The 13,479-nt window shown below is 44.4% G+C and overlaps 1 protein-coding gene and 1 long non-coding RNA gene across 2 annotated transcripts in view; one reads left to right on the forward strand and one right to left on the reverse strand.

Moving 5' to 3' along the window:
• LOC119471642 overlaps window positions 1-1,807 on the reverse strand; it is a 5,831-nt gene extending 4,024 nt beyond the window's left edge. Inside the window, exon 1 of the long non-coding RNA XR_005200703.1 lies at window positions 1,775-1,807. This is a non-coding gene — a long non-coding RNA (uncharacterized LOC119471642). The remainder of the gene's footprint in view (window positions 1-1,774) is intronic.
• The window catches only part of DEPTOR (DEP domain containing MTOR interacting protein), a 187,647-nt gene that overhangs the window by 86,902 nt on the left and 87,266 nt on the right, over window positions 1-13,479 (forward strand). The window contains exon 4 of the mRNA XM_017530704.2: window positions 2,544-2,722. Coding sequence (XP_017386193.1) covers window positions 2,544-2,722 — 179 coding nt within the window. The remainder of the gene's footprint in view (window positions 1-2,543; window positions 2,723-13,479) is intronic.

The following is a 13,479-nucleotide window of genomic DNA, read 5'->3' on the forward strand; positions in this document are numbered from 1 at the left end:
TGTGCCTGGCCTGAAGTGTATTTTCAACAGAGGAAGGACATTATCAGGTTTGAATTTATAAAAGATAATTTCATCTTTTTCATCTAAGCTATATCTAGACTTAGATGTCCAAGGTTGGGTTGAGAATCAGAGTGGATGCATTGTATAATCAATTAAGAAAACACTGTCATTGTCTAGGTTAAGGGTATTGGTATTTTAGACTAAGGTAGTAGCAATGCCTGAGATGGGAAGGCTTAGACATACGTGAGAGAGATTTAGGAGTTCAAGTTCACAGTTCATACTGATGACTGGGCAAGAGGTGAGAAAGAGGGAAGGGCCAAGGACAATGCCTCATCTTCTGGCTGGACTGCATAAGCACTGACTGGCACAGGACCAGGTTTGGAGGGAAGAACTTGAGTTCATTTTTGGGCTTGCGGATTTTGAGGTGGCTTTGAGAAGTGTATGTGGATGCAAAGCTGTGTGGTTGGGAGCATAGGCCTGGTCTGGAAATAGAAATTTGGAAATGTTTGGAACGTGGATGGTAACTGAAGCCAGGGAGATGAAGGAGCTCGCTGGAGAGACTGGAATGAGAAGAGAGGGATGTAGAGACTGAATCTCAAGGAATTCCAGCCTTTAAAGTCCAGGCAGGGCAGAGAAGCCAACACAAGGGTACCTGAGTAAGAGGGAGGATCAGAGGGCTGGGGGGAAACCAGTAGAGTGTGACTGATGTCCCCCTAGCCTCGGGCAGTGGTCAGTCCTTCTATTGTTTTGTGTGTTTTTCTTTCTTTCTTTCTTTTTTTTTTTTGAGAGACAGTCGTGCTCTATCACTCAGGCTGGAGTGCAGTGGCATGATCTTGGCTCATTGCCACCCGTGCCTCCTGGGTTCAAGCGATTCTCCTGCCTCAGCCTCCCGAGTAGCTGGGACTACAAGCATGTGCCACTGCATCTGGCTAATTTTTTCATATTTTTAGTAGAGATGGGACTTTGCCATGTTCGCCAAGTTAATCTCAAACTCCTGATCTCAAGTGATCCACCCACCTTGGCTTCCCAAGGTGCTGGGATTACAGGCATAAGCCACCATGCCCGGCCCCAAATACTGGTATTAATGTCAACCAGAATGAGGACTGACATTTATGTTACATTGCATCATATATGGATGCATAGAAGAACACTTATAGGCCCAGTTGGAGCTATTTTGGAGATGTGAAATGGAGTCCAGAGTTGTTGAGCAAGGCCTGGGAAGACAGGTGTGAGAAGAGAAGCAAGCCGCGTGGGTACGGGAGGGTTACAAAAGAGTGACTTATGTAGTTATCTTACTCAGCTCAGGCCACCGTTATAAAAAATTACCATAGACTGAGTAGCCTAAACAACAAATATTTGTCTGGGAGGTCCAAGATCAAGGTGCCAGCAGAGCCAGTGGCACCTGCTTCTTGGTTTGCAGGTGGCTGCTTCTTGGTTGGATCCTGCTTTTTGGTTTGCAGATAGCTGTCTTCTCCTATGTTCTCACATGGCAAGATCAGAGAGAGAGAGCAAGCTCCCTTTTGTCTCTTCTTATAGAGGCATAATGCCATCATGAGGGCTCTACTCTCATAACCTAATTACCTCCCAAAAGCCCCACTTGCAATGTTATCACATTAGAGACTAGAGATTCATCATATGTAATTAGTAGGGATGACTGGGCACGGTGGCTCACGCCTGGAATCTCAGCATTTTGCTTTTCTTTCTTTCTTTCTTCTTTTTTTTTTTAAAAGATGGGGTTTCACCATGATGGCCAGGCTGGTCTTGAACTCCTGACCTCAGGTGATCCACCCACCTCAGCCTCCCAAAGGTCCAGGATTACAGGCGTGAGCCACCGCGCCCAGCTGGAATCCCAGCATTTTGGGAGGCCAAGGCGAGTGGGTTACTTGAGGTCAGGAGTTTGAGACCAGCCTGACCAACATGGTGAAACCCCATCTTTACCAAAAATACAAAAATTAGCTTGGCGTGGTGGCACATCCCTGTAATCCCAGCTACTGTGGAGGCCGAGGCAGGAGAATCACTTAAACGGAGGAGGCGGAGGTTGCAGTGAGCTGAGATTGCACCATTGCACTCCAGTCTGGGCAGCAAGAGCGAAACTCTGTCCCCACCAAAAAAAAAAAAATTAGCGGGGACACAAACACTCAGTTCACAGCACTAGTCTTCTTCTTAGCACAGAAGTGGAATAATGCCATTAGGAAAGAAATACTAGCCTTTTCAGAAAAGCAGAGTAGAACAGGGTCAGTCAGTTGTAACCGCTTTTCAAGATTGCCAACTTGAATGCAGTCTGCTAATCGTAGAGTTTTGGATTGTATTTCCAATTTTTTTTTTTTTTTTTCTAATTACTAGGAGAAAATGCATCTTGTTTACTTCTGAAGCAGATCCTCCTCTTAGAAATTGCACGTGTGATGGCACCTGACAGCTGCATCTGTCTGTCTGACAACTTCGCTGTGGTACTTCACAGAAGTCTATGATTTCAAATGAGCTGGTTTCCTTTTGTGTAGGTTTGTTTATTTTTCTTTTCCCTTTTTTTTTTTTTAAATTTCTAGGCTGATGAGCCCTGAAAACACACTTCTCCAGCCCAGGGAGGAAGAAGGGGTCAAGTATGAGCGTACCTTCATGGCATCTGAATTCCTGGACTGGCTGGTTCAGGAAGGTGAGGCCACTACGAGGAAAGAGGCAGAGCAGCTTTGCCACCGGCTTATGGAGCATGGCATCATCCAGCATGGTGAGTGTATCGGGCAGGTTTTGCTGCAGTAACAAACAGCCCCAAATCTTGTGTCTTACAACAGCAAGCACTTATTTCTCACTCATGAATCTGTAAGTCAGCTGCACCTCTGCTTATGCTCAGCTTGTCTCCAAGCTGGGGGTCAAATTCAGGTCTGTGCTCCATGCCTTCCCATTCTGGGACATGGACTAAAGGAATATCCGCTGTCCGTGATGCGTTGTTTTTACAGATGACTGCAGATGCTAAAAAGGGCAGGCAGATTCTTATAGCATCTCCAAAAGCTGCTGCTTGGATGTAATGTAACACCACAGCTCTGTATCTAACTGGCTAAAGCAAATCAGGAAATCACATATAATACAGACTTGGGAATAGGTGTCTCCTAGAAGGTTGGTTGTTAGAGGAAAATGAACATTTCCTGAACCTTGATGTAAGCTGCCACAGTGAAGAGTTAACCCAAAGAGCCTTCATATAAGTGTCACTTTCCTTTTAGGGCTGAATCATAATGATGCAATGTGAGTTACTGGTTAAGAAGTGCTTTACAGTCAGCCCTCTGTATCTGTGGGTTCTGCATCTGTATATTTAACCAACCACAAATTTAAAGTCTTTGGGAAAAAATTGTGTCCAAACTGCACACATATAGACATTTTTTCTCATCATTATTCCCTAAACAGTACAATATAGCAACTACTTACACAGCATTTACATTGTATTGGGTATTATAAGTAATCTAGAGGTCATCTGAAGTATACAAAAGGATATGCATAGGTTTTATGTGTAAGGACCAAGAGAACGCTTTCTGCTTTGCCCTCTGAAGGTCTGCTGAAAATCACTGACAAGAGGCAGATTTGTTTTGTTTTGTTTAAGAGAGTCTCCCTCCGTTGCCCGGGCTGGACTGCAGAGGCACAATCTCAGCTCACTGCAACCTTCACCTCCCGGGTTCAAGCAATTCTCATGCCTCAGCCTCCTGAGTAGCTGGAATTACAGTGGGATTACAGGCGCACACCACCAGCTACCACGCCCTACTAATTTTTGCATTTTTAGGGGAGAGATTTGCCATGTTGGCCAGACTGGCCTCTTAACTCCTGGCCTCAAGTGATGCACCCACCTCGGCCTCCCAAAGAGCTGCCATTACAAGCATGAATCACCATGCCTGGCCCAAGAGGCGGATTAATAGGCAAAAAGGCATACAAATTCATTGTCATGTATGGGAGCCTTCAGAATGAAAACCCAAAGATACAGGGAAAATTGCCCATCGTTATGCTTAGGCTCAACAGAGTATGGACAGTTGTGTAGAAATATGATTGGACAAAAAGGGTGTGATCTAAAGTTAGTGGACTGAGTAGAGAAGCCCAACAAGACTGATCTATATAGATTCTTTTTGGCCTCTATGCAGCATTCATTCCTTCTGGGTGTGAGGATGGTGTCTCTCTCTGTCACCCAGGCTAGAGTGTGGTGGTGTGATCTTGGCTCACTACAACCTCCACCTCCCAGGTTCAAGTGATCCTCCTGCCTCAGCCTACTGAGTAGCTGGGATTACAGACAGGCACCACAGCACCCAGCTAATTTTTGTATTTTTTAGAAGAGACAGGGTTTCACCATATTGGCCAGGCTGGTCTCGAACTCCTGACCTCAAGTGATCCACCTGCCTCAGCCCCCCAAAGTGCTGGGATTACAGGTATAAGACACCGCAGTCAGCTTGGAACGGGAGTCTCATGACCTACAGTTAAACAATGTAGGTAAGACAATTTCTTTATGGCCTGTTTTGACACAGAAAGGCAGAGGGAAAGTTAGGGTAATAGTTTAAGATTTCCTGACTGGCTTTGAGGAAATGGGGTTCTGGTTTCTGACACACATTAGGGAAGAGAGATCCCAGTTTTTATGGCTAGCCTTGTGGGGAAATGGGACCGAGAGACAGGAGGGCAGGACAAAGTCAGAGAAACATTTGTTTTTGAGGCTGCTTCTGAGAACTTCATTCTGGGGTATTGTTTTCTGAGTCCCATCACATGCAAAATACTACACCATTTTATATCAGGGACTTGAGCATCCTTGGATTTTGGTATCCGAAGGAGGTCCTAGAACCAATCCCCCACGGATACTGAGAGACAATTATAGTTATCTTTTCCTGCATAACAAATTACCCCAAAACATAATGTTGCAGAACAATCCATATTTGTTATTTCACGCAGTTTCTGTGGGTCGAGAATTTGAGAGAAGCCTAGCTGGGTTGTTCTGGCTTGGCATCACTCATGAGGTTGCAGTCAAGATGTTGGCCGGAACTACAGTCATCTGAAGACTTGATAGGCTGGTGCACTCACGTCCACAGGGCTCACTTGTTGCCTAACAAGTTGGCACTGGCTGTTGGCAGGAGTCTTCAATCCATTGCTATAGGGACTTCTTCATAAGACTGCTTGAGAATTCTTATGACATGGCAACCTGGCTTCTTCCAGAGACAGTGACCCAAGAGAGTGAAAGACAGTTGCCACAATGTTATTTTCTAACTGAGCCTTGGAAGCCACACACTCTCGTTTCCTCAATAATCTGCTGGGGACAAGGTCAGTCTTGTTCAGTGTGGAAGAGGCTACACAAGACACAAATACCATGAGGCAGGGGTCGCTGGAGCCATCTTGGAGGCTTGCTCTCATGAGATCATAGCCTCTGGAGCCCAGCTTCACTAGTTATTAGACACTTACCTTCTCTCATCTGTAAAATGGGGATAACCTCATAGGGTGGCTATAGAAGTAACTGGGTTGGACCTAAAGTACTTGGTTCAGTATCCTGCCCATAGTAAGTGCTTCATCAATTTAATGAATATAGTTGCAAGGTATAGGCTTGAGACATGAGGAAAGGGCTGGGAACCCCGCAGGCATTTCAGTCTTAGTATGAAAGTCAGTATGAGTCATTCATGCTGAGAGCACCCTCCCCTAGACTTTCCCACCCAGCCTAAGACTTTTAGCCCAAGGGTTCAGAACTTTAAATAAATTAGATGAGGCTCTTACTACTCAAAGTATGGTCCATGAGACCAGCAGTGTCACCTGGGAGCATGACAGACATGCGGAATCTCTGACCATACCTAAATCCTACTGAATCCAAGTGCTAAGATCCCCAAGTGATTTAAATGCACAATTAAGTTTGAGAATCACTGGACTAGATTTAACTAGATTAGAAAAGATCAGAGCATATTTTATGTAGTAAGAATAGATTAAGTTGGTAGGGTGCAGTAGCTCACGCTTGTAATCCCATCACTTTGGGAAGCTGAGGCAGGCAGATCACCTGAGGTCAGGAGTTCGAGAGCAGCCTGGTCAAAATGGTGAAACCACATCTGTACTAAAAATACAAAAAATTAGCCAGGCATAGTGGCATGTGCCTGTAGTCCCAGCTACTCAGGAGGCTGAGGCAAGAGAATTGCTTGAACCTGGGAGGCGGAGGTTACGGTGAGCCAAGATTGTGCTGCTGCACTCCAGCCTGGGTGACAGGGCGAGACTCCATCTCAAAAAAAAAAAAAAAAAAAAAAAAAAAAAAAAAAAAAAAGAACAGAATAAGTATTGTTTTACAAAACTTTTATTTCATTTAGAGATATACTATAAAACATAGGGGCATATGTAGGTATATATTGGGTTACAACCTAAAAATTATTTGTTATTGTGCATTGGGGTCAAATATTTAGGCAGCCATGGATCTAAAGACATTGCTTAGCATGAGTGACACTGTATTGCAGGCTGCTTTCTCCTGTGCAGTTCTGCCACAGTTGGACGTACAGCTGTCTGCTGGTGACCTAACATGTCTAGCTCTGGTTTAAGTTCACTGAGGAACGGAAGACGGACAGGAATGCACAGTGCTGGTGTGGTCCCTGACCTTAAACAGTTCATAGTATTGTCAGGACTATGAGATTGCAGAAGCAATTAGAGAACAGTAGAAGATGTGCTGTCTATTTCATTTATTTATTTTATACTATGTGCCAGGCACTGTGCTAATCCTTTTACCCTTATTAACTTAATAAACTATGAGGTAGATATCCTTTTATAAATTTTTTGAGACAGAGACTTGCTCTATCACTCAGGCTGGAGTACAGTGGCATGATCTTGGCTCACTGCAACCTCTGCCTCCCGGGTTCAAGTGATCCTCCTGCCTCAGCCTCCCTAGGATCTGGGACTTCAGGTGCATGCCACCATCCCCGGCTAATTTTTTGGTATTTTTAGTAGAGATGGAGTTTCACAGTGTTAGCCAGGATGGTCTCAATCTCTTGACCTCGTGATCCACCCATTTTGGCCTCCCAAAGTGCTGGGATTACAGGCGTAAGCCACTGCGCCCAGCTGATATTCTTTTTTAAAAAAAGTATTGTGATAAGAACATTAATATGAGAACTACCTTCTTTTATTTATTTATTTATTTATTTTGAGGCAGAGTCTCACCTGTTGGCCAAGCTGGAGTAAAATGGCTCGATCTTGGCTCACTGCAACCTCCATCTCCCAAGTTCAAGGGATTCTCCTTTCTTAGCCTCCTAAGTAGCTGGGGCTACAGGCACATACCACCATGCCCAACTAATTTTTGTATTTTTAGTAGAGATGGGGTTTTCCCATGCTAGCCAGGCTGGTCTTGAACTCCTGACCTCAAGTGATCCACCTGCGTTGGTCTCCCAGAGTGCCGAGATTACAGGCGTGAGCCACCGTGCTTGGTCTGAGGGCTACCTTCTTAACAAATGTTTAGATGAACAATACTATAGGGACAGCATTCTTATTATCTCCATCTTACAAATCAGGAGGTGAAGGCACCAGTAGGATAAATCATTTGTTTGAGGCCACTCAGGTAATAACGTCCAAATGAACATTGCTGCTAATAAGTGTGACCTTGAAATTGGGTGGGATGACTGGGGTTTTCCCCAGTGAAAAATGATAGGTTTGGGTTATAGTTGGTTCTTTCATATCTTTGCTCTACACAGAAAATAGTTAGATGAGGCTAGGCACAGTGGCTCAGCAACTGGCCAATGTGGCAAAATCCCATCTCTATTAAAAAAATCAAAAATTGCCGGGCGCGGTGGCTCAAGCCTGTAATCCCAGCACTTTGGGAGGCCAAGGCGGGTGGGTCACCAGGTCAAGAGATCGAGACCATCCTGGTCAACATGGTGAAACCCCATCTCTACTAAAAAATACAAAAAATTAGCTGGGCATGGTGGTGCGTGCCTGTAATCCCAGCTACTCAGGAGGCTGAGGCAGGAGAATTGCCTGAACCCAGGAGGCAGAGGTTGCGGTGAGCCAAGATCGCGCCATTGCACTCCAGCCTGGGTAACATGAGTGAAACTCCGTCTCAAACAAAAAACAAAACAAAACAAAACAAAAATCAAAAATTATCTGGGCATGGTGGCAGATGCCTGTAATCCCAGCTACTCAGGAGGCTGAGGCAGGGAGAATCGCTTGAACCCTGGAGGCAGAGGTTGCAGCGAGCCAAGATCACGCCACTACACTCCAGCCTGGGCGACAGAGCGAGACTCCATCTGAAAAAAAAAAAAAAAGTCAGATGATATCAACTTCTAGGAGAAAACCAGCCTCTTATACTATGATGTACTGACTCACAGTGCATATCCTTGGCTTTAGAAAGAAGATAGAGGATGCTGTGAATGGTTTCCCAATGAATTCCAAGGGATGAATAATTATGCTTCAATTACAGTGTAACTTCGTAATGCTATAAACAGAAACACCATAAAGGTGCAATGTAAAGGATAAAATAAAGGCATTTTTGATAAGAAATCTTAACCACAGAAGTATGCTTCCATGGTTGTAGGAGGACTGAATATTCTACATAGAAGCTGGGGTTTCTGAGGGAGTTTTAGTTCGCCAGCACAGTCATTCATTGCTAGGTCACTGGCTGTAACTTGGAGTTATGAAAATACGACCACCATACCTGTGTGTGTTAGAGCTCATGGTAAGCAACAGTCTCTTGAGCAAAGCTTTGAATTGTCTGGCTAGTAATTAATTTCATAGGTTAAACATTAAAGAAAGTCAGCCTTTAGGCTTTGAGCGGAAGGTTTCTGGATAAAAGTGGTTCCCTATTTTGAAACCAGTAGGTGTAAAAATCAGGCATATGAAATTCTAACTAGCTTCATTTATGAATGGTGATGGGCGTACTTTACTTCAGGCAGAAATTGTTGGATGAGTAATAAACATACATGTGTATTTATGTGGATATATATGTGCATGTATATGTACATATTTATAAACATGTCTATATGTTGACCACATCTTTACATATTTATCTAGCTTTTTAATTTATAGATGTGTACCATCTATAAAGGCATTAGGCTAAATACTTTACAGATCTTGATATACTGTATAGGTAATATGTATGTGCTTCACACATACGCTTTGTATGTTGTACTTACTAAATCCTCATAGCAATTTCGTGGCATTAGTAGCAGTATTGCAGTTTTACAGTGAAGAAATCTGGGCTTCAAATCCTTTAAGAGATTTTCTCAAGTTGCATAGTTATCCCATAGCTACTAGGTGTTGTGTCTTGGAAAGAAGCTTGCCTTGACCTGGGACATGTGTGACCGGATACGGCTGCCTGGCGCAATGGAATGAACACAGTCTTTGGACGGAGACAGATTGGATTTAGATGCAGCTTTTTCACCCACTGAGTGGCCGCAACTGCATCTTGTAACTTTCCCATTCCTCATATTTTGAAACTATAAAATTAGAGTTACATGATACACCTTTGAGAGTTTGTTTTTTCAGAGACCTGTGAACATCCACATGTTCAGTGCTGTACTAGAGAGAAGGGTTCAATGCATAGTTGTTTTTGCGGCTAGGGTTTATTACAGTGAAAGGATACACAGCAGGGTCAGCAAGAGAAAAGGGCACATCGGGTAGAGTGTGGAGAAATCCAAGCACAGGTTCCTGTGTTCTTCCTTCTTCTTCTTCCTTTTTTTTTTTTTTTTTTTTTTTTTTTTTGAGAAGTCTTGCTCTGCCACCAGGCTGGAGTACAATGGCGCAATCTTGGCCCACTGCAGCCTCCAACTCCCTGGTTCAAGCGATTCTCCTGTGTCAGCCTCCCTGGTAGTTGAGATTACAGGTATGCACCACCACACCCAGCTAATTTTTTTGTTCTTAGTAGAAATGGGGTTTCATCATGTTGGCCAGGATGGTCTTGATCCCCTGACCTCATGATCCGCCTGCCTCGGCCTCCCAAAGTAATCCCTGCTGGGATTACAGGCGTGAGCCATCACGCCCGGCCTATTCTTCCTTCTTAAAGAGACTCCCTCCTCTAGCCATGAAATGCAGTAACACGTGTGCAATATCACCCCCCAGGGAACCCTTGCAGAGGCCAGGGGAAAACATCCCCTTTGCCGTCTGAAGGTTGGCTGAAAAATCAACTCATACAAGGTAGATTAAATGGAGAAAAGGCAAACCAATTTATTAGTGTGTACACAGGGAGAACCAGAGTGATTATGTAATATCTAAATAGGGTACAGATACTATCTATCCTACTTCTTAGAAGAAAGGGAGATGGGGAAGTGTGAATGATTTTTAGGAGAATTCAATGGGCTTGAAGAATATACAACAGCCTCCTACAAACTCCGTTGGGTCAGCAGAGCAGACCATGGCTTGTGACTAAAGTCCGTCCAGGTTTGTTGACAGACTTCAGTCTTTCTTCCTGCCATCTGAGTTCAGTTAATGAAAACTCGGGGAAGGAACCAGGAGTAAATTGTTTTCTTCTTTGGCGGGTCCAGACTTAGGCAGATAAGGAAGTTCAGGGAACTTTATCCAGTGCTTTGGGGGACACAGGATTGAGGGACGGAAGCTAGGGAGAAGGTCAGATAGTATATCAAACTGCCGTATTTTGAGGTATCCATTTCTGAGCCCTAATACCATGATGAGCTGCAGAGCCAAAGATTTTTACTGGGGGCTTTTCTCCTAAGTACGCTCTGCTTGCTCAGCCAGCCACAACTGCCAGCATTCCAGACTCTCAGAAGGAAAGCAAGTAATCTCCATAAATCACACTGTTTGTACAAAGAGTCCAGGCAGGCCGATACAACACAATTCAGTGCACCAGGTGGGCAAGGTCCTTATCAGTTAGTGACTTGGGAACCTTCCAAAAGCCAAGTTCCCAGATGCTAGCCATGGGCTAGCCCCGTAAGCCGGCCCTTCTGTATTGGGGCTGTTATGGTAACTCTTTCCTGCCCACAATTGTTGGAAGAATTAAATAATTGCACTTTGCAGAAGTTTTAAACACAGCATCTACGTCTTACGGCCCTCAAATGCTAGCTCTTGTACATGATCTGATATACTCTAAATTATAGGTGAAATATATAGAGCTCTCCCTATATTCCAGCCGCTGTTCTAAGCTATGTATTTCCTTTAGTAACTCTGAGTTAGGTATTACAATCATTCTCATTTTTGAGATGAGGTTAAGTAACATGCTGAAGGCTGAACATGGTGGCTCACGCCTGTAATCCTAGCACTTTGGGAGGCTGAGGCAGGCAGATCACTTGAGGTCGAGAGTTGAAGACCAGCTTAAGCAACACAGTGAAACCCTGTCTCTACTGAAAATACAAAAATTAGCCAGGCATGGTGGCATGCGCCTGTAGTCCCAGCTACTCAGGAGGCTGAGGCAGGAGACTTGCTTGAACCCAGGAGGCGGAGGTTGCAGTGAGCTGAGATTGTGCCACTGCACTCTAGCCTGGGTGACAGAGCAAAACTCTGTCTCCAAAAAAAAAAAAAAAAGTAACATGCTGAAGATAAGAGCTAATGAGTGGTAGATTCGAGATTGAAATCAAGGCGGTCTAGCTTCAGAGTCTGTGCTCTTATCCACTAAAGGAGATGAGATGGTGACTGCAGGCCCCACTAGAAAAAAAATCCTCAACTTCTATTGCATCAGCTGACACAGCCTGGCAGATATTTAAACTATAAAAATTATTAACCTGTGAAATCTACAAATTCTTTCCTGAAACAATGAGCAGGGACTCGGAGAGTTTTGGGTAACCTTTGCAAATGGGATGAACACATTTCTTTTTCTTGAAACAGGGTCTTGCTCCATTGACCAGGCTGGAGTGCAGTAACATGATCACGGCTCGCTGCAGCCTCGACCTCCTAGGCTAAGGCGGTCCTCCCACCTCAGCTCCTGAGTGGCTGGGGCTATAGGTGTTCACTACCACACTGGCTAATTTTTGTATTTTTCTTTTTTTTTGAGACAGAGTCTCACTCTATCACCCAGGCTGGAGTGGAGTGGTGCAATCTCTGCTCACTGCAATCTCTGCTTCCCAGGTTCAAGCGATTCTCCTGCCTCAGCCTCCTGAGTAGCTGGGATTACAGGCACACGCCACCCTGCCTGGCTAATGTTTTGTATTTTTTTTTAGTTGAGATGGGTTTTATGGTATGGTCTCGATCTCCTGACCTTATGATCCGCCCACCTTGGCCTCCCAAAGTGCTGGAATTACAGGCGTGAGCCACCATGCCCAGCATTTTTGTATTTTTCGTAGTGGGATGGTGTTGCCAATTTTCCAGCTTGGTCTTGAACTCCTGGGCTCAAGCGATCCTCCAGTTTTTGCCTCCCAAGCTGCCGGGATTACAGGCATAAACCACTGCACAGGGCCTGAACACACTGCTTCACTCACACAAGCTATCTTTCTCAGCTGCCTTAGTAGCCATCCAGCTATTTTAGCAGCCTTAAATGGAGGGAGATGGAAACCAGAGAATCACGTGGGTAAATTGCTCACAGCTGCAGCAGCTGACCCTGGCCTGCCAGGCTACTGCTGCTGTGTCTGGGTGGATAATTTCCCCTTTTAGAACTTTAGTCAGAGCTCTCCAACCATTTCAACACTAAAGCCCTCTTTCTTTTTCTTTTGTTTTAAAAATGTATTTATATAACACTGAGCCATATACAAAGCAGTTTTACATACATTATCTTGTTAATCCTCCCAGTTGCTTGAGAGTAGCTGTGATTATTTCATCCTTCAGTAGAAAGGCAGTAGCAGAGACATTGCTCTGCTGGCCATGAAGAGAGAATTTGGGATCTGCAACAGAGGCTAGAGGTCACATCTAGGCAGGAATTATCTAGCTCTCTCCAGTAATTAAGGTAATTGATTACAGGCATTAGCCACTACACCCAGTTAGTACCTTCTTTTTCTTCCTTCCGTTTCTTCTTCCCTTGTTTCCCCTTTCCTTTTACCTTAATTACTTTACCAGCACTTTGGGAGGCTGAGGGGGGACGATTGCCTGAGTACAGGGGTTCAAGACCGGCCTGGGCAACATAGTGAGATCCTGTCTCTTAACAAAAAAAGAAATGAAAAAGAAGATACTGGTGATTGAGGCTAAAGGCAAGATTACATAGAGGAGGAAAAATATTTTTTTTTTCTTTACCTTTCATGAGTTCTTACCTGGGATCTGTTGTAACAAAGGACAGATTAACAAGAGAAAAATGAACAGAAGTTTAATAATATCTATGCTCTCTGTGATACACATTATTACATAGGGTGAAAATTTTGGGTGAAAATCCAGAGAAATGAGCAAATCTCTAGGATAGATCTCAAAAGACTAGTTCATGTCAGTCACATAAGAATAAAGAAAAGCCGGGCGTGGTGGCTCAAGCCTGTAATCCCAGCACTTTGGGAGGCCGAGGCGGGTGGATCACGAGGTCAAAAGATCGAGACCATCCTGGTCAACGTGGTGAAACCCTGACTCTACTAAAAATACAAAAAATTAGCTGGGCATGGTGGCATGTGCCTGTAATCCCAGCTACTCAGGAGGCTGAGGCAGGAGAATTGCCTG

Source organism: Cebus imitator, unplaced genomic scaffold (genome assembly GCF_001604975.1).
Source record: "Cebus imitator isolate Cc_AM_T3 unplaced genomic scaffold, Cebus_imitator-1.0 Scaffold68, whole genome shotgun sequence".
Lineage (NCBI taxonomy): Eukaryota > Metazoa > Chordata > Mammalia > Primates > Cebidae > Cebus > Cebus imitator.